This window comes from Leucoraja erinacea, chromosome 28, assembly GCF_028641065.1.
Source record: "Leucoraja erinacea ecotype New England chromosome 28, Leri_hhj_1, whole genome shotgun sequence".
Classification (NCBI taxonomy): domain Eukaryota; kingdom Metazoa; phylum Chordata; class Chondrichthyes; order Rajiformes; family Rajidae; genus Leucoraja; species Leucoraja erinaceus.
The window spans coordinates 13966016-13985108 of NC_073404.1; the positions used below are offsets into that span (position 1 = coordinate 13966016).

General features: G+C 44.1%; 1 protein-coding gene across 1 annotated transcript; it reads left to right on the forward strand.

Moving 5' to 3' along the window:
- The first annotated feature begins 5163 nt into the window (after positions 1–5163).
- On the forward strand, positions 5164–19069 carry rcc1l (RCC1 like). The gene is made up of 11 exons (XM_055657796.1): positions 5164–5663; positions 6789–6918; positions 7223–7351; positions 8084–8150; positions 9160–9211; positions 12199–12283; positions 13382–13563; positions 15597–15684; positions 16113–16286; positions 16922–17007; positions 17693–19069. The coding sequence occupies exons 1-11, from the start codon at positions 5364–5366 to the stop codon at positions 17768–17770; spliced, it is 1371 nt and encodes a 456-aa protein (XP_055513771.1). The 5' UTR covers positions 5164–5363; the 3' UTR covers positions 17771–19069.
- The last annotated feature ends 24 nt before the right edge of the window (positions 19070–19093 follow it).

The window sequence follows — 19093 nt, forward strand, 5'->3', positions numbered from 1 at the left end:
TTAAGAGAGAATCATGCAGTGGAAACTGCCATTTCTCAATTGAGACATTAAACTGTTTGTTCTTTCAAGTCAATATGTAAGATGACAAGGTAATATTTCAAAGAGGTGCAGAGGCTTTTCCTGGAAGTAAGTTATTCCCTAATGGGCTTCACTAAGTGGATTTTCTGATCATTTATCACCCTGCTGTTCGTGAGACATTCTTGTGTTCTAGTTTCCGCATAAAATGCTTTCAGTGCCCTATTTTTGTTAACTTACCCATGGTTGGATCAAGATAGAATATATTTCCTTGTTATATGTCAGATAAGGTGGATGGATTCACACTGTATATGAACTGTGCTGGTTAGTGTGAAGTGTGTAAATTGGAAGGCAATATGTATTTTTAAACATCTTCCATTAATTTATTCTACATTATTTTGCAACATACAGATGTAAAGGTACATCTCAACAACCTTTACAAATACGCTGCTTCAGTTAACCCCCATTCAGGTCATAGCTCTGCGTTCACAATTTCCGTCACAGCTGACAAATTCCATATTTGAGGTACCCAACCTCCTTGTTTAAGAGGTGGGAGTTTTCCAGATCCTGGCAAACAGAAAAGGAAATGGCATAAGCTGCAGGATGGTGATGGCAGAGGAACTGTTATATGACTGGAATCTTGAAATAGCACAGAGAGACTGGTAGAGCGGGGACTAGGTATTCTGAGTGTTAGTTTGCTGCTGGACAGCAGATAGACCAACCTCTGGTAGTAGAGCACAGGTGAAATCATGCCGGATACTGGGAAAGAGAGCTGGAGGTTGGGGGAAAAAAACTTTCCACCAATATTTCACTGAGAGCCGAGGCTTAGAGGTTGCACTCATGTCCGAGTCTGAGGTTCTGCTTCAGAAATTTGAAATCACAGCATGGGCTGCCTGTGATGCAGTAACTGGGGTCTGCAGGCTATCAAGGTTGCTCATCCTGTTTGCTCTCTTAGCTGGACACAAGTCCTATGTCACTATTTGAAAGATGAGTGAAAATGTTCCCAGTATCTAGTCAATATTTGTAGCTTTGGAAACATCAAGAGCTTGTGTAAGCCTGTGCACAGACTGACTGCCACATTTTCTACTTGATTCTTGGCTGCTGGCAGGTTCTGAGGCTGTGGAAGGACACTTTATATAATGCAAGCTCTTTTATATGTCTAACCCTCTACTCTCTGACTAGATGAGTAAATTCAGTTCTGAAGTTATGCAATGCAGCCCCCACAGCCACTGAGGAGGCTGAACCATGTGTTACTTTTGTGTTACCAGTATTTATTGTCATGGGTACTGGTTAATTTCCTAAATTCCCAATGAAAAGTCAATTAATTCATTATCAGGTGAACTTGGTAAACCTGAGGCAGCATTCAGTCTGACTCGGGGAGAGCTCAGCAATCCCAGCTGGCAGGGGTACAGGTTGCCAGTCACTCGTGGACTTCAGTTATGCCTGATAGATTTGGATTGTAATCCTAATTTGATGTACCCAGTGAGTTAACATCTAATCAGATAGTCTTATCCAGAGTTTCTCTCTCCCCACTACACAAACTTTATAATTGTAAAACCCTTCATGGCTCTTGGGTTTCAGTTTCACCATTCATTGAGCAGGGGGGCACAGGTTAGACCCCCTGCCACTGCTTTGCTGTCTGATTTCAGCACCCAGCCCTGTCTGAGCCATGGTTTGATGCATCTGATGGAACTAGACCAGGCTTAGCTTGTCAGAACCAATCAGCTGCATGATTAATGGCCTCCATGATATTGCACAGTGCCCCATAACCAATGCCTTCGTACCTCTTTGTTTTGTTCCTGGCTACCTCATGAAGCTGAAGGGAGGGTACTGTCTGTGTCCCTGAGACTCATCCTGGCAGCCCGTGCCACCAAACCTCATCACCATGTGCTTGGGTACCTTTGGAGGTAATTGGCAAGGTGTGGGTATCACTGTGGATCTGGAACCATTCTTCAGACCTGTTGCCCGGCACCAATGGGCCTGACCCATAGATCAGTATAAAAGATTGAATCCTTTTAACCAATTTACCATTTTACAAAATCTATATCTGGCAAAAGTATTCAGATATTTTTGATCATAAAATGTGATTTCCCACAACAATTGTATTGTGAAGCCATCAGGTGTAATTCTGCTTCCATTTGCACCATGTTGACTGATTATTTATAGAAACCTACACTCTGTAACATTTCGCATTCAACCTTTTTGTGATGTTTAACAACAGTTTCATATTTTTTATTCTGATGCTCATCAATTTATGGAAAACCTTGTGATAGAAATTAAATAATTTTTGTTCATCTTTCTCTTCAATTCTTCTGTAAATATCCTTTCCCAGCCTTGCCTGGCTTGCATATCATCTCCCTGAGGCGTAGAGATTGAAGACAGCATCTGTGGGGGGGTGGGGGGGGGGGGAGAGAAATGAAACAAATCAGTAAGTTCACAGAAATCTTTCTGAGGGAGAAATAGCAAAAATCTCCAGATACTGTAAACCTTGAATAACAACTGAAAATACTGGAAAAGTTCAGCAAATTAGAATTGGGAACTTTACAAAACAGATTGTTTTAGGTTTCAAAGAGGAGGGGAAAGTTAAAGGAATGTCAATGATAGATAGACACCATGGGAAAGTGGATGATGGGGAATGGTATTAACTGCAAGAGGATGACAATGGCATGTTAATGTTAGCTAGGTAGACAAAAATGCTGGAGAAACTCAGCGGGTGAGGCAGCATCTATGGAGCGAAGGAATAGGTGACGTTTTGGGGCGAGACCCTTCTTCAGACTGGTTAGTATATCTTTGTAACAACATTTCCCAACTCTGAAATTCCATTGACCTGAAAAAGTAACCCTATTTCTCTCTCCACAGATGCTGCAAAACCTACGGTGTATTTCCAGCATTTTCTGTTTTTATTTGGAAAACAGACCTCTGTCAATATGTAGAAATTTCCCCGAAGGAGAAGATTGATAGTCAAATTACAAACAACACCCCATCTTTTGAGTCAATATGTCAAAGTTTCATGTCCCGCTCCAGAAGTTCAAACAGAAATTCTAGACTGACACTATTGGAGATACTGTAATTGAATTAAAAAGTAAAACTGAGGCCTGGTTTGCAGTGGGGAAGAAACTCCTTTTAAATCTGGACATCAGGTTTTCAGGTTTTTGTATTTTCTCCCAGGAGATATAAGAGAGAAAAACATAATGACCAGATATTCTTGATGATACTTCACTGTGGTTCAAGGGATATAGAGACTCCTAGCATAGTTCAGGCATGCCAGAAAGCCTGGATCTTAAGGTGCCGTAACATTTAGAATAAATCTGGTATATCGGGCCTCGCACTTCCAAAATTTGTTGCATGATGACAGTAACACTAATTCAAAATAGGGTATTAGCTATAAGACTTTTGAGGACTCCTAAGATTGTGGAAGATGCTATCCCCCCACTTGCCTGAGAGATATGGGCCAAACACAGACAGGTGGGACGAGTGTAGATTGGACATGTTAGTCTGTGTGGGCAAAAGGGCCTGTTTGCACACTGACTAATATTGTGAAAGCTGCTATTAGCAAGTCATCGTCTACTGTTTCTATCATGTAGGTATAGGGATGATAAAGTAAATATCACTTTTCAATTCAGTGCTAGGGCAGTGCTCATTCTTCTGAGTATATTTCACTCTCTGGCCACTCTATAAAGATGGGGAATATGGCCTGATTCCACTGTGAAGCATTGGCAATAGTTACATGTACTCAAGGCCCTGTTCAGAGAGAGAGAGAGAGAGAGAGATATGTCAACTTGCCTTTGAAACCATCTTCCTGTCTGTTCAAGTCAAGTCAAGAGAGTTTATTGTCATGTGGCCCAGATAGGACAATGAAATTCTTGCTTGCTGCAGCACAACAGAATATTGTATATTGTATTCTATAAGCATAAATACAGAACAGTTCAGTGTGTCTATATAGCATAGACCACACATATCCACATAAATAAACAGATAAAGTGCAATGGGCTGTTACAGTTCAGAGTCTGTTAGCGAGTTTAATAGCCTGATGGCTGTGGGGAAATAGCTGTTCCTGAACATGGATGTACCAGATTTCAGGCTTCTTTACCTTCTATCCGATGGTAACGGAGAGATGAGTGCGTGGCCAGGATGGTGTGGGTCCTTGATGATGTTTGCAGCCTTTTTGGAATTATGTTGGCAGTCTTTGGAATTATGGCAAAACACATGGAACCCAACCCAACCGAATGCTCAATTATGGTAATTTCAAACAAGAAGAAACCACCTACTCGAGACTACGTCCTCTGTGGACAAGTACTTAATTGTACAATTTCACAACCATACCTTGTTCATCTTGATAGCAAACTTTCGTGGTGGAACACGTGGACAAAATGGTCACTAAAGCTAACCGGACACTAGGATTCCTTAGACGAAACCTCTGGTTCTGCCCAAAGGAAGTGAAAACCACAGCATATACAACTTACTGGAATACGCTTCATGCACCTGGGACCCATACAAAACTGGTCATATCAACAAACTAAAAGGGGTACAGAGGAAAGCAGCACGTTTTTGCATCGGGAACTACAATAGAGGTAGCAGTGTTACCCGGTAGCAATGCTGTCCGACCTGGAGTCAGAAACGCTGGAAACAAGAAGGGTAAGGAACAGACTAGCCATGTCGTACAAGATTCAAAAGTGGATAGTGGGCATAACTGCAGATAGATACATAACATACTCAACAGAAAGGAGAACAAGAAAGATAAATTATATGCAAATAGAAACCCCATTCGCCAGGACAGATATTTATAAAAACTAATTCTTTGTAAGAATCTTAAGGGAATGGAATAAACTAGACAACATAGTCAAATCACCTTCACTAGACAGTTTTAAGGGGGAACTGACAGCATGTTAGTGTGCACAACACATCCAAGTTGGCGATATGCAGAGTACTGCTTTGCCGACTACAAATTCAGAAGGATCTGACCCAGCACATGGTATTTTGGTGAAGATTGAAACATTTACATTCCCTTTAGTCCACTTAAACCATTGGACCCAGCAGTTTATGAACAAAGCCACAGATGTTGCTCTTTCCCTTCGTATTTGCTTCACAGGATGCTCGGCTCCTCCCTCCCTCCCTCCGCCCCCTCTGTCTGCGACAGGTGCACAGTCGCCTCCAAAGATTATAGGAGAGCTCTTCCCTCCAGATCAGTCTCCAACCAGCCCTAGCACTGGTTATCCCAGTGACCAGGGCGCTGGGCTCAGGCTGTCCGCCGGCTCATTAACCGAGGCCCTGTCGTTGCTGTGACCCCGGCCTGGGCTAAGGAGGCCGCGGGGCGACCGGGGCTCTGGGCCGGAGGTTGCCGGGGCCGCATGGCTTCATGCTGGAGTGGACCGGCGGGTTGGCGCCTGCTCGGCCTCCGCTGCTGGGGGCTGCGGGAGGCGGCTTCCCCGCGTCGGGGGCTGCGAGAGGCGGTCTCTCCGGGTCGAGCGGTACTGGAACGGGACGAAGGCCCGACTGTCCGCTACATGGGGAAGGGCCGTAGGAAGAGCCGCGTGTTCGTGTGGGGATTCGCCCACACCGGGGCCCTGGGCCTCCCCGACGCAGCACGCCTGAGAGCGGCGAGTATGCAACTGAGGCCGCACCGCCTGGAGCCGGAGCCGGAGCCGCGGGTGAGAGGCCGAAGGTGTCGGTGAGGTGGAGGGGAAAGGCCGGGCCTGAGGCAGACGGTGGGTCTGACCCACGTGAGGCGGGGTTAGGGGAAGGGGTGTGATCCTGGGATAAGGAGTAGTTCTGGTCTGGGGGCGAGAGGGTCAATGGATCTGGTCTGGGGATGGGGTTAGAGGCTGGTCTGGCCCTGGGGTGAGGGTATGGGGCCTCATTGTTAGTGTGCTGCTCTGGCCATGTCCTTCTACATTCTTCATTGAACTAGGGCTGATATATCAGGCCATAAGGTTAGATTGTGATAGTGTATGTTGCTGCCTATGGTCCACAGTGCATAATGGATCGGCAGTTTTAAGCTAAGTGATCTGTCATATGACTATCCCATTTGGCACAGCAATGGTCTCACAACATGTTGATAGACATCCTGATTAAATCTCTCGTTTCCCTTATCTCTAACCAGCCTGAAGATTCACCCATTCCGTCTCCCCAGAGATACTGCCTGTCCCGCTGAGTTACTCCAGCTTTTTGTGTCTGTCCTTTCTGTGAAGATGGATTTTGTCTCCACAAGAACTGTGCAGGTGTTATTCAACAGGTGATGATGACGTCAGTTAGGTTTACCTGGTTTATTAGTTCACTTTGTTGCAGGTAAAGTTTGACAGCGGTCTCCCTCAGGATTTGGCCAGGGCCACAATAAGGTAGGTAGAGAGATCAGAACTACACTCTTAGATTATGAGAGGTTTGTTCAGTAGTCTGATAACAGCAGGGGAAGAAGTTGTTCCTGAATATGGTGGCATGTGCTTTCAAGCTTTTGTATCTTCTACCTAATGGGAGAGGGAGGGTGAAAGAGATAATGACCAGCGTGTGAGTGGTCCTTGATAAGTCCTTGTGCAGAGCAGTTGCTAAACTAAGCTGTGTGCATCCTAATAGGTTGCTCTTTTGGTGGAACATCCGCAGAAATTGATAAGAGTCATTCGAGACATGCCGAATTTCCGAATTCTTCTGAGAAAAAATGGTGGGTGTGCTTTCTTGGCCGTAGCAACAGTGTGTTTGAACCAGGACAAATTGTTGAACTTGGTACGTGCATGATATAAGTATTCATCACACAAACAATGTTTTTTTTTTCCATGTAACAGATCGCCTCTGCTGCCTGTGGCTATGGATTCACTTTGCTGGCTTCACAAACCACTGACATTACCAAGGTCTGGGGAATGGGCCTGAACAGCGATTCTCAGATTGGATTTCATAGGAGCCGGCAGGACAGGAGTGAGTATCTTCTTGACTAGTCTATGGGGCGGCTCCCCCAATTTTGACGAGAGCTTCCAGCGTTTTTCGATTGGAGACACGAGGAACTGCAGATTCTGATTTGCAAGAAAAATCATTCACAGTGCTAGAGTAAATCAGCGGGCCAGACAGTACTTCTGGAGAAGATGGACAGGCGATGCTTCAGGTCGGGACCCTTCTTCAGTCTGAAGTCTGTCCATATCCTCCAGCGATGGCCTGCTGAATTACTCCACCACTTTGTGTGAGCATTTTCTGATTTTTGTAATGATTTTATTATTTGTTTCAGCTAAGGGTTATGAATACATCCTGGAACCCTCCCCAGTCCCATTGCCACTGGAAAAGCCTCAGGAAACACGAGTGCTGCAGGTGTCGTGTGGGAGAGCACACTCTCTGGTGATGACGGATAATGAAGGAGGTTTGGACTGTTCTTTTCACCTAAGCACATTTGCCTCTGTTCTCTTTACATAATCCAAAAAGTTAATAACTAATCCAATATATGTTCCCTTTAAAACTTTGGCTGTGTTTCATTTTTTTCATTTGGGGTTATTTGATGGAAGAATTAATTGTTATCATCAATGTAATAGTTGAAGGGGACAGAATTACTTGACCACATTAGGAAGGAAGTGCCACCTTCAGTTCCACCCGCAGCCATTTCAGCTGCCTTGTCAAGGATTGCCGTCTATTGATAAGGATTGCCGTCTATTGGCAACCTTAAATAACTTAATAACTTGAATAACCTTGAACAACTGCTGATGGTCACAGTCTCCTGAGCAGCAGTGAGTCTCATTGCCTGGATGCTTCACTGACAAGGACGGCTGACTATGGACACCTCGTATTGCAAGAGAAATACTAGCATTGCTGTCTGTCTAAATCAGTGGGCAGAGGGTTCTGGGTCCAGCAGGAATCGGGGAGGACAGTGGTGGGTGAGAGGAAAGTTGTCAGGCTGAAAGTTTTTAGGTGAGGTGTTGATTAGTTTTGAGTGCTTCACAGATAGGCACTATTATTTATTGAATTTGGGGGTGTCGTGTGCTAGTGCAGAGCTACCTTGTCTTATCCTAACATGTGTTAACTTTGTCACACCTTGATATTCTTCTGATGAAGTTTTGCAAACTGCTTTTAGAACTAATAAAGTGAAACTTTTTTTCAGTATTCAGTTTGGGGAACAATGCGTATGGACAGTGTGGAAGGAACATTGTGGACAGTGAGATTTATAGGTAAGATGCCTTTTGAATCGGATCAGAAATTTCTAACAACTCAATCTGGCTATTGTAGAATCGTAGGCACCTATGACGCAAAAGCGGTCATTCTGACCGTCGTGTTCATTGGCTTAAGATATTGAGCTATTTGAGTTAACCCCACTGCCTAGTTGTTTCTTCCTATAACATCTTTCCTCCTGTGCACAGTATGAAGGCCAACAGTGACAGGTATACAAGGACCCGATTACTTTGTAAATCAACAAATATCCCCCACTCTTTCATACTTTCAGAAATACTATACCTTTTTTTTTCAACCAAAGTGTTAACCTCTTTGATAATTTGTGAGCAAACCAGAATTATCCACCTGACAGTGCTGCGGGGTTTGGAATTTTGGTTTTGTGAACTGCCAAGCTGTGGCATTTCTTGACTTTGTCATTTGTTTCCTCCTTTGGAATTCTCCCACCAGCAATTTGCTGTGCAAATGGTCCTCACAGTTATCTGGTCTTTGGCACCATTTCATTGATATTTTTGGATACCTCTTAAATGTCACCAGGCTCATGGTCCCCTGAATAATCCCCAGTAGTGGTCTATTTCTGTGATCTCAGTTATCACCCAACTGTTGGTAGTGAATAAGAGTGAACTTCTCCCCTCCTTTTCTTCCTCGAAATAATCTACTTCCTGACGCTAAACTGTACTTACTATAGAGTCATACAGCACGGAAACAGGCCCTGTGCCCCACCTTGCCCATGCCGACCAAGTTGCCCCATCTACCTACACTCATCTCACCTGTCCACATTTGGCACTAAACCTTTCCTATCCATGTACCTGTGAAATGCAGAATATTTGTTTGAGTGCAATATTTAGTGATCAAAGTACAAAGAGGCTGCCTGGCCTGCTTTATACAGTTCTGATTTCTGCCATTCTGGGTTTCAACTCCAGAGTCCTCAGTCTTTTCCAATGTAGTGAACAATCTTTACTGTTCTCGCACAGTGCCTCTGATTAATTTAATATTTCATTTTCTTTTCAGTGGCAGCCACATCATTCACCATATTGAAGGTTTGGACAGCAAAGTTGTTGAGGTGATGTTTAATATCTTTGGTCCTTTTAATGTTATGAAACGTGTGTGATTCTGAAATTGTGGAAGAAAAATATCTTGAAACATTGAACAAAGAATTGCCATCGTTTCTAACTTATGTAATTGTTAATCTATATTACTAAATCTCTGATCTTGACCGCTTTTGGCCGACTGTGCTGCGATGTCTGAGAGAACGCCGCCACCTACGGCCGTCATTTTTGGCCACCTCACTTAGTGTCCCCCTCTGCCGTATGAGTGCGGTGGATTTTTTCTGTCGATGAAAAATGAGAGAGATATTAATGTTTTTACAAAATTCTTCATTCTCTCTGCTGCCCCCACTGGCGGCAGGGGGAGGGACTATAAAACCAGGAAGTGTCGTGCCTCACTCAGTCTCTGCCAGACCCAGGAAGCGAGAGGGTCAGGCAGAGACGGAGCTGCGAATAACACGGAACGCACGTCTACTCCACGGTGAAAAAACGCACGTCTACCCACCTTTTTTTAACAAGTTTGTGTTCACAAAATGAATTTTGGTTATCGGGTGGCTGCAGCCCAATTGTTTGCCTTGGCTTGGCTTTTAAAATCGTTGCAACATTTGGATGCCTGCCCAAGCATCCATACGGCCCACAATATCTATACTAGCCCTCTGGAAACCAATACCTTCGGTCCGCAACATCCATACCATACTAGAGCAACAGACAGCTCCCCCCCCCCCCCCCCCCCCCCCACTGGTGAGCAGTATTGGAATTAGTGGAGAGGTGGAATATTGCATTGGTGACCAGCCCTCCCGTGTGATGCTGGGACCCAACGGGTCCCACTTAGTCTAGTTGTTTACTAAAGTGCTGCTTCTGGTTCTGACTTGGTAATGGTTCCTTTGAACCATGTACCACTCGTTAGGAATGATAAGACTGTTCTAGTGAGAATCTTATTTCCATGCAATGGAGGCCTAAGTTCAGGATTTTGGCTCTTGTGTGAATGATTTATGAAGAAGCTAAGCTCAAATACTGGAACTTTTCAAAAATGTGTTTTTTCAGTGCAGATGTTCACATCTTTGAGCACAGGTCATTTTTCTCTGAACTTGTCGAGGTTCTTTAATTTGTCCTGGGCGCTTTGACAATTTATCCATGTCTGGCACAACTCATGCCCCGCTCCATGAGATACAGCAATCCATCTGCCCGCCTGCCTCCTGTCTGCATTTGTGGCCTGTTCAAACTTATCAGACCATTTACTCATTCATCAAGCCATGCATTCATCAATCCTCCACATGTCCTGCAAAAGACTATACTGCACACTCCCATCTGATCCTAATTCTAGATAGCGCTGCTGACAGCAGCTCCCACCAGTTCGCTGACGATCAAACTACACAGGCAGTAATTTGTGGATTTGATTTATGATGCTTCATTTGAACAGGGCATATCTGGATAACATTCCACTTTATCATGTGCGTGCAGGTGTTTTGTCAATACCGGGATAGCTTGGTTGCAGTTGCAGCTTGTTCTGGAGCACGATTATTATTATTATATCGGCTTTGCTGCGCAGCATTGGCTGTTGAGAATGCTTGAATCTTGCCTTTTGTACTCGTGCCCTGTGCCCCACAACATGGGATTTTCTGGAAGCCTCTTTCTTTTGCTAGCTGTTTAGTAGCTGACACCATTCAAGGAACGGCAGATCTTTGAACCATTGGATGTGGGGTCAGTGCACTGCTTTGCCAGGTTCCAACCGACTGTCATGAACTGGAGTTTTTAAGAAGGAACTGCAGATGCTGGAAAATCGAAGGTACACAAAAATGCTGGAGAAACTCAGCGGGTGCAGCAGCATCTATGGAGCAAAGGAAATAGGCAACGTTTCGGGCCCAAACGGCCCGAAACGTTGCCTATTTCCTTTGCTCCATAGATGCTGCTGCACCCGCTGAGTTTCTCCAGCATTTTTGTGTACCTGTCATGAACTGGAGTTGGTCGACAAGAGATGTTGGCAGATTACAAGATATGTAGAAATAAATTCCACTGCAACACGTTTTCTTCAGCACCCAGCAGATGCCCGATTTTCAGTGAAAGATGCACCAGCTTCTCTCTGCGTGTATCTTGTTGAGGACAGGACATGCTCTGGGACTGAGGTGGTTCTGACGCAATGATTCTGTCACAAGGGTTTCGGAAGGTTGACCCTTGGATGTTTGTCTGAAATCATTTCTTTATATGTTCCAGCAGTGGTTTTGAGACATCTCAGAGGATCGTCATGTGCCAGCTACATTACCTCCCTGGAGAGGAGGAGGTTGAGAGATCAGCTGATAGAAGAGTAAAAGATTATGAGAGACATTGGGTAAATAGACCCTATCCTTTTCCCATGATAGGGGTATCAAAAACAAGGTGGCATAGGTTTAAGGTGAGAGGAAATAATTTGAAAGTGAATCTAAGAGGAAAGTTTCTTACACAGATTGGTTGATTTCTGGATGTTGCTTCCAGAGAGGGAGGTGGAATCAGATATAATCACCGTTGAGGATACGTTTAATCAAGGAAAAAGAGGATATAGTTCTAATCTTGGCAAATGGGATCAATGTAAATCAACAGTGAGGTTGGTATGGAAGTGGTGGGCCAAGGAGTCTGTTTCTGTTCTGTACAACTCTATGACTTTTAAAAACAATGTTCTAAAGTTGTGGCATCGGGAACAAAGCTTTTTCAGGAGTGGAGAAAGGTGGTTGCCATTACTGGTAGTTCTGAAAATGGCTCTTTCAGTGGTTCAACATCAATGTGCGGAGGAGCAAGAGCTCACGTTCTCTCGTTGCCCACCTGACCACAAAGTCTAGTAACAGCTGAAATATCCAGAGTCAATAGGCAGAAAAAATCTGAAATTGTGGCACAGACGTACAGGATAAAATAAAGATCAGTCCTTCTGATACGGTGACTAACTTTGATTCTTTGAGCTGAGGCGATGCCAGAGTTCTGGTGCCGCATGCCTCTAGTTTGCAAACTATTAATCAACGTGCTGTCTGATTTACAGGTTGCTTGTGGGCAGGATCACAGCCTCTTCAGAACGGACAAAGGCGAAGTGTATTCCTGTGGATGGGGCGTTGACGGACAAACGGGTGGGGATTTTAATTACCCAGAGTTTGACCTGATCCTTGCAAGATCCGGTTGAACAATTTGTAATATCTCCATGTTTCCATACAAGTAGAAGCAAGTTATTTGGCCCATCAAGTCCATGCCAACTCAACAAGACAATTCCATTGCCCAACTAAATTTATCAATAACATATTCTACATTTTCCCATCAACTCATTCTTGCATTCTACCAATTTACATCGACCAATTAGCCTTCTAACCCACTGTCTTTAAGATATGGGAAGAAACCGTGGCGTCCTGGGGAAATCTAACAGTAATTCAGGTGATCTAGTAGTTATTCAAAATTGAAGAAACCAGAGCAACATAATGGCGCTGCTACGGTTAAATTTGAGAAAGCGATGTGAAGTTTGTCAGAGCGGGCCTGAGGGGGGAATGGGGGAAATAGTCTCACATCATTGACCCCGTCCATCCGGGCACATCGGTTGGGAACTGCCCAGCTCGGGATCACCAGTGCCTGGCACAGCTGGGCAGCCTGGCCGATCCTGTGCACTGGAATCCCAGGATGAGATTCCTAGCTCATGTTATATAGTCTCTCTTAAACCACACATCTCAAGATCCCAAACCAACTTTTTCTCATTGCCCAGTATCTGTCCCCCATTTAGGTGTTCGACATACTGATATAACAAGCCATCATGGATACAATCCAGGAAGTCTTCCTTCACATTATTATTGCTGATCTGCTTGCACCAATCAATATATTGGTTAAAGTCACGATATTGATTACTGTCCGACCCTTACTCTCTGCATCCTTAATCTCCTGTTTGATGCCATTTCCTATATGACACAATTGTTTGGAACCCAGCAGACAACTCCCACCAGTGTTAACCACCACCCGATGATTCCTACCTCCACCCAGACTGATTCCACGTCTTCATTGTCTGAACAAATGTGCTTTTTCGCTCCAGCAGTTTTCTCCTTTCTCTCCATTTCCCTCTGTACAACTGTTCTTCCTATCCTAATGGCATATATATTTTGTGAAAAGGTTTTCATTAGCTTTGTTTATTGGTATTTACTCTTTTCTTTGTAAGCTCGGTAAGCATTCCCATATTATTCTTTCCTTAGGTCTTGGTCACAATAGTGCAGTCTCTAAGCCAACCAGGCTGATGGGAGATATTGCTGGAGAGAATATTGTGCAAGTAGCAACATACGGAGACTTCTGTTTGGCTTTATCCAAAGATGGGGGCGTGTTTGGCTGGGGTAACTCTGAGTATCTGCAGCTTTCTACAGTTACTGAGGCCACGCAGGTAGGCATGGGTTAATATGCAACATAAAAGAGTACTGCACAGGAACGGGCTCTTCAGCCCATCATGAATGTGCTGACCACTATGCCAATCTAAGTAATCCCACTGTTTGCAAGTGGTCTACCTGCCTGTTCATGTGCTTGTCTAAATGCATCTTAAATGTATCTATTGTATCTGCTTCTGTGCCACCAACCCTGCCAGCATGTTCCAGATACATACCACTCGGTGTATGAAGAAAAAAAACTGGTCATGTAATCTCCTTTAAACTTTCCCCCTCTTACTTTAAATCTATGCCCTTTAGTACTTGACATTTCCACCCTGGGGAAAAAGATTCTGATTGCCATTTTGATGCCTCTTATAATTTTATATATTTTTATAGGTCAACCCATCAGCCTCTGATGCTCCAGAGAATACAGTGCAAGTTTGTCCAACCTCTCTTTCCAGCTAATACCCTCTGATCCAGGCAATACCCAGATGAAACTGGGACACAAGTGACTCCATTTGCGGAAAAAAACTGCAGGAGGAACTATTCGGACTAGTCTCACATAGAAACACGGACTCTCCCCAGATGCTGCCCAACCCATTGTGTTCCTCCAGCAGTTTTTTTTTATTTTGCTCAATAACCAGTGAATTTCTTCTGCACCCTCTCCAAAGCCCCAAAGTCCATTGTGGCAACTGGAAACGCATACAATAATCCAAATGTGGCCTAACTAATGTCTTCCTAACATGACTTCCTAACTTTTATGCTCAATGCCCCGATCAATGCCCCAATCAATTACCACCCTATCTAATTGTGTTGCCACTTCTATGGAGCTTTAGAATTGCACCCAATATCCCTCAGCTCTGAAGGGTCTTGCCATTTTCATTCTTTCCTTTTGTATTTGACCTTCCATTGTACAACACCTCTCAAGTGTCTGGAATAATTTCCATCTGCCATTTATTTGCCCTCATTTCCACCTGATCCATATCCTGCTCTATGCATTGACAACCTTCCTTGTTATCACAACACCAATTTTCATGCCATCTGCAGACTTACTAATCAGCCCACCTACATTTTCACGTGGATCATTAATGTATATAGTCATAAATCGGAGCCCCCAGCTCAACAGGTCACAGATCTCCGGTTAAAGAAACACCCCTCCACTACAATCCCGTCTTCTGTGACCAAACCAATTTTGTGTCCAACTTACCAATTCACTAAATCCCATGACTTATTATTCTTGACCAACATACTTTGAGGGACCTTGTCAAATGCTTTACTGGAGTTCATGTAGACAGCATCCACTGCCCTCATCAATCATCTTGGTCACTTCCTCAAAAACTCGAATCAGATTTGAGCCAGGACCTCCCACACCCAAAGCCATGCTGACTATGTCTAATAGGTCTATGCTTTTCTAAACGCGAGTACATTTTATTTTGAAGAATCTTCTCCAGAAATTTACCAACCACCTATTAGAGTAAGAGGTTCTTGCATCAGGCCCTTCAGCCTCCACATCCTTGCCAACCATCGAGTACCTCATGGACAAATGGTCTGATTTGTTTTGGGTGAGGGGTTGAGTCCTTTGATGGTATAAGCTGTTTTTTTTTTTTAATTTTGCAGTGCTTAAAAATAATGTAATTGAGGAACTTGCGACTTGTACATTATTGTTTTGATGGCTAACATTTATTGCCTTTATTTCCAGTCAAAGATGTGATTTTTTTCTTCTTTACAACTTCTCTTATAGTATAACTATGAATTGCAAAATGATTTTTTTTAATTGTTTTTGTTCAATTGTTTCTTTGTCTGAGTAAAATCCACATCCACATAACCCCTGGAATGCTCCCAGTGTTTTGAGTGCAATCACAGTATTTGAGACTGATCCCAGGCACACAGGCAGGTTAGTCAATGGGAAAGCGGTGTTGAAAGGTCTGGAGGGCGTTCCTGGTTTCTGGGACATGGTGACAAGAGTGTGGGGTAGAGCTGAAGCCTCGGCTGTGGTCATTTGGATGTATTTAAAGCATGACTTCCGCCCTCTAAGTTTAACTTGTTTTTGCAGGTGAATGTGCCAAAACAGCTCCCGTTTAAAGGACTTGGGAGGGTAAAGTCCGCGGCGTGTGGTGGAACTCATGCTGCCGTCCTCAATAGTAAGTTGTCATCTTGTGTAACAGTGTGTTCTGTCCACTTCCACATCCTGCTTCATTCCATATAATGGGTTTGTGCGTTAGGGATGGGTTCAACGTACCCATAGGAGCGAAATTAGGTGTGATAAGTGTCCCTGTGGTTCAGAGTCCATTCTGATTCAGAGCCACCTATTAATTTGCCATATTAGCTCAGAACTTGTCAAAATTGCAAACCCATCATAACTAATCCAAAAATGGTACTGCCAGGGTTTTGTTGGGGTCTCAAATGTAGGACTGCAGTCTTAATATACTCACCACCAGCAATGATCCTTTTCTCTCCTCTGGTCCACTGGGTCCCTTCAGTTGCTAAATATCTACAAGTGTTTGTAAGAGTATCCATGCTCTCTGAACATCCCTCTGTCTTGCCAAGAATGTTCCTTTGCTGTTTGCAGGTGACGGCAATGTCTTTGTGTGGGGTTACGGGATTCTGGGGAAAGGATGTAACCTCTCCGAGTCCAGACTGCCGGAGATGATTCCACCAACACTGTTTGGCTGCACTGAATTCACGCCCCAAGTGCGAGTTGACAGCATCGGCTGTGGGCTCCATCATTTTGCTGCCATCACCAGTGAGTATCGAGTAAGCACTCGAGGTGCTGGAACAATGTTGCTACATTTTGTTTTTCGCTTTGGCATCTGATCACGTTACAAGTTCCCATCATCTCACACTTGCACACGTCTCTGTCTGTATCTCTGAAGCCAACAACCTCAGCCAGTGGTTCCTTGAATTGTAGGAATATTCATGAGTGGGCAAAGCGCCATTGTCTATGAACTAATCCCAAAGTCGAGGCCTATCACCCCTCTAGTAAACATCATTCAGCTACCCACCCTTGCATTGCTGATAAAATCAGTGTGCATTGATTCCCCAGCTCCTAATCACACTTTCACCTCCATTTCCACAAACACCTTTTCCTGTTTTTCAGCTGGTTTTCAATTCATCTTTCAGTCCGTCATCTGCTCTGTGTCGTGTTTTCCAGTCTCCTAGGTTGAAAGCCACAATGATACTAGACACAATCTTTCTTGAAATGTAAAGAAAGCAATTCCTAAGGTTTGTGGCCAGAGAGCGACAGTAAATAATAAATAAATAAATAGGTTGCACCGTGTTTGATCGTCATTGCCCACTGGGTTCCCCAAGTAGTTGATAACAGCACAGATTGTACCATTTGTTTAATAATCCACTGGTGATGCTGCCTTTGTGTTGCAGATCGTGGTGAGCTGTTTGTATGGGGCAAGAACCTGCGAGGTTGCCTTGGCATTGGGAGGACAGACGATCAATACTTCCCCTGGAGGGTAGGTTCACCGGGAACACAAACTGTGGTATTAATTCTGATCACTTCTGTGGCACGATCACGGAATCCAGCCTGGCTAGCAAAGTGAAATCAAAACACATTCCCTTGAAGAAACATCACAGTCCTCCCAATGAATCTCCAAGGACAGCCACAGAGGGCTGATAAATTAATTGATCTCCTCTCATCTATAGATTGTAAACGTTAATGTTTCAACATACGGTGCCCAAAGAATGTTTATGTTTTGAAGGGGAACAGTGATGCCAGCAGAGATTAACTAACGCTCATTGTCAACCATGAGTACTGTGTTCAGTTTGAAGCCTTGATAAATCTCCTGATACTCTCGGAACCATTTTCATTTCATACATGGTTGTTGTCTGAAGTCACTTCAAATTTCAACACAGAAATCCAGTTTATTGTCACTTGGACCATGTGTGCAGCTGAGCTCCTCTGGGAGTTTCACATCCCTCTCTCCAAACACAGCTTTCACCTGCCTCGTGGAGCTCGAGAGTTGGGGGGTGGTCGGGAACCAGTGCTGAGAGAGGATGGATGATTGTGCCTTGGTATTTCATGTGTCAGCGGCTGCCTGATTGTCCATGTATTTCATATCGCTGTACCCGGCTGATTGTACGTGTCCGAGTGTTTCAAGTGACGGTGTCTGGCTGATTGTACGTGTCTGTGTGTTTCAGGTGACCGTGCCCGGTGAGGTTGTGGACGTGGCTTGTGGTGTCGACCACATGGTGGCAATAACAAAATCATTAATCTGACCGCACAACATCCCTGGTTCTCTGCAGAAACTGATTCAAGTATTCGCCTTGAATTTCACTATGTAGGCTTGACTTCAACAAGTTATTGGACAAGATGTGGGCTTCTGTTGTAACTCTTCACAATGGGCCTTAATGTGTCTGTTGCGCGTTCAGATTGAAAGATGTGACTGGCTCTCTGTGTCTGTCCCTCAATCTGCCCATGTTACCTTTTGGCAGAGGCTCAAATTGTTTCCTTTGCTGGGAGGAATATTCAACTTAATGAGTGTGCTGTGAGCTTAATGCTGCAGCGTTAGTAACAATGTTGACCAGTCAGTGTTATCCCTGATCACACTGGGATTTTTATCGTAACCAATCACAGTGGCAAACTGGCTTCTTTGGGAAGGGTGAGTTGGTGAGGTCACACTTGGCGATACGGATGCAGTTTTAGACTCTTGTTTAAGAAATAGCATCCCAACATAAGAGGCATCCAGAAAAGCTACACTTGGCCAATTCATGTGAACGAGAGGGTTCTATCCTGAGCAGGCAAAAAAAAATCAACCTGTTTTTTGGTTTAGAAGATTGAGGGGAGATGTTAGTGAAATGGGTAAGATCAAGAAGGGTGTGACAAGGTAAATATAAAGGTGTTTGCACCAGTAGGAGAATCTTGAATGAGGAAATGTTGCAAGGTGAGGGAGATCATTTTCAGATCAGATCCTTTGGTACATAAGAATTTCCTTTGGCAGAGTCTGGCGAATCTTTAATTCCTTCCTTGAGGTGTTTTCCAGGCTGAATGCTTGGAAATAGTTAAAGAGGAAGTAGATGTTTTTTTGATACCGTGGGAGATTGAGGACTGCCTAGACCTGACACAGAGGAGGAGTTGATGCATGTGTTATATCCATGGATCCATGAACATATTGAAAGGTGGGGCAGCTGGTGCTTCTATTCTCCTGTGTTCTCTGTGGAGAGGGCTGTCAGGCCGAGTCTATGCTCCCCTGAGTTGAGATGAATGAGGGCTGATCTCATTGGATTGTCCAAGATTTTTACGGGGCTAGACAGGGCAGCTGCATTAATGGCGCGTCGTTGCTGGGGTAACCATAACCAGGGCAAGCAGTTTCAGGAACAGGGCTGAAGAGGAGAGATTTTTTTCACCCAATGTCTGAATATTGGACGGTGATGGATATCACAGTCACAGTGCTGGTCGAATAGCGCAGCAGAGCGAGGGGCCGAACGGACTACTGCAACTTATATTATTTTTGTATCCTCCTGTAATTATCAACCAAAAAATAAAAAAAAATAGAGAGGACGCCAGATAAAGAACAATTGTCATCTGTTTCTGAGTTGGTG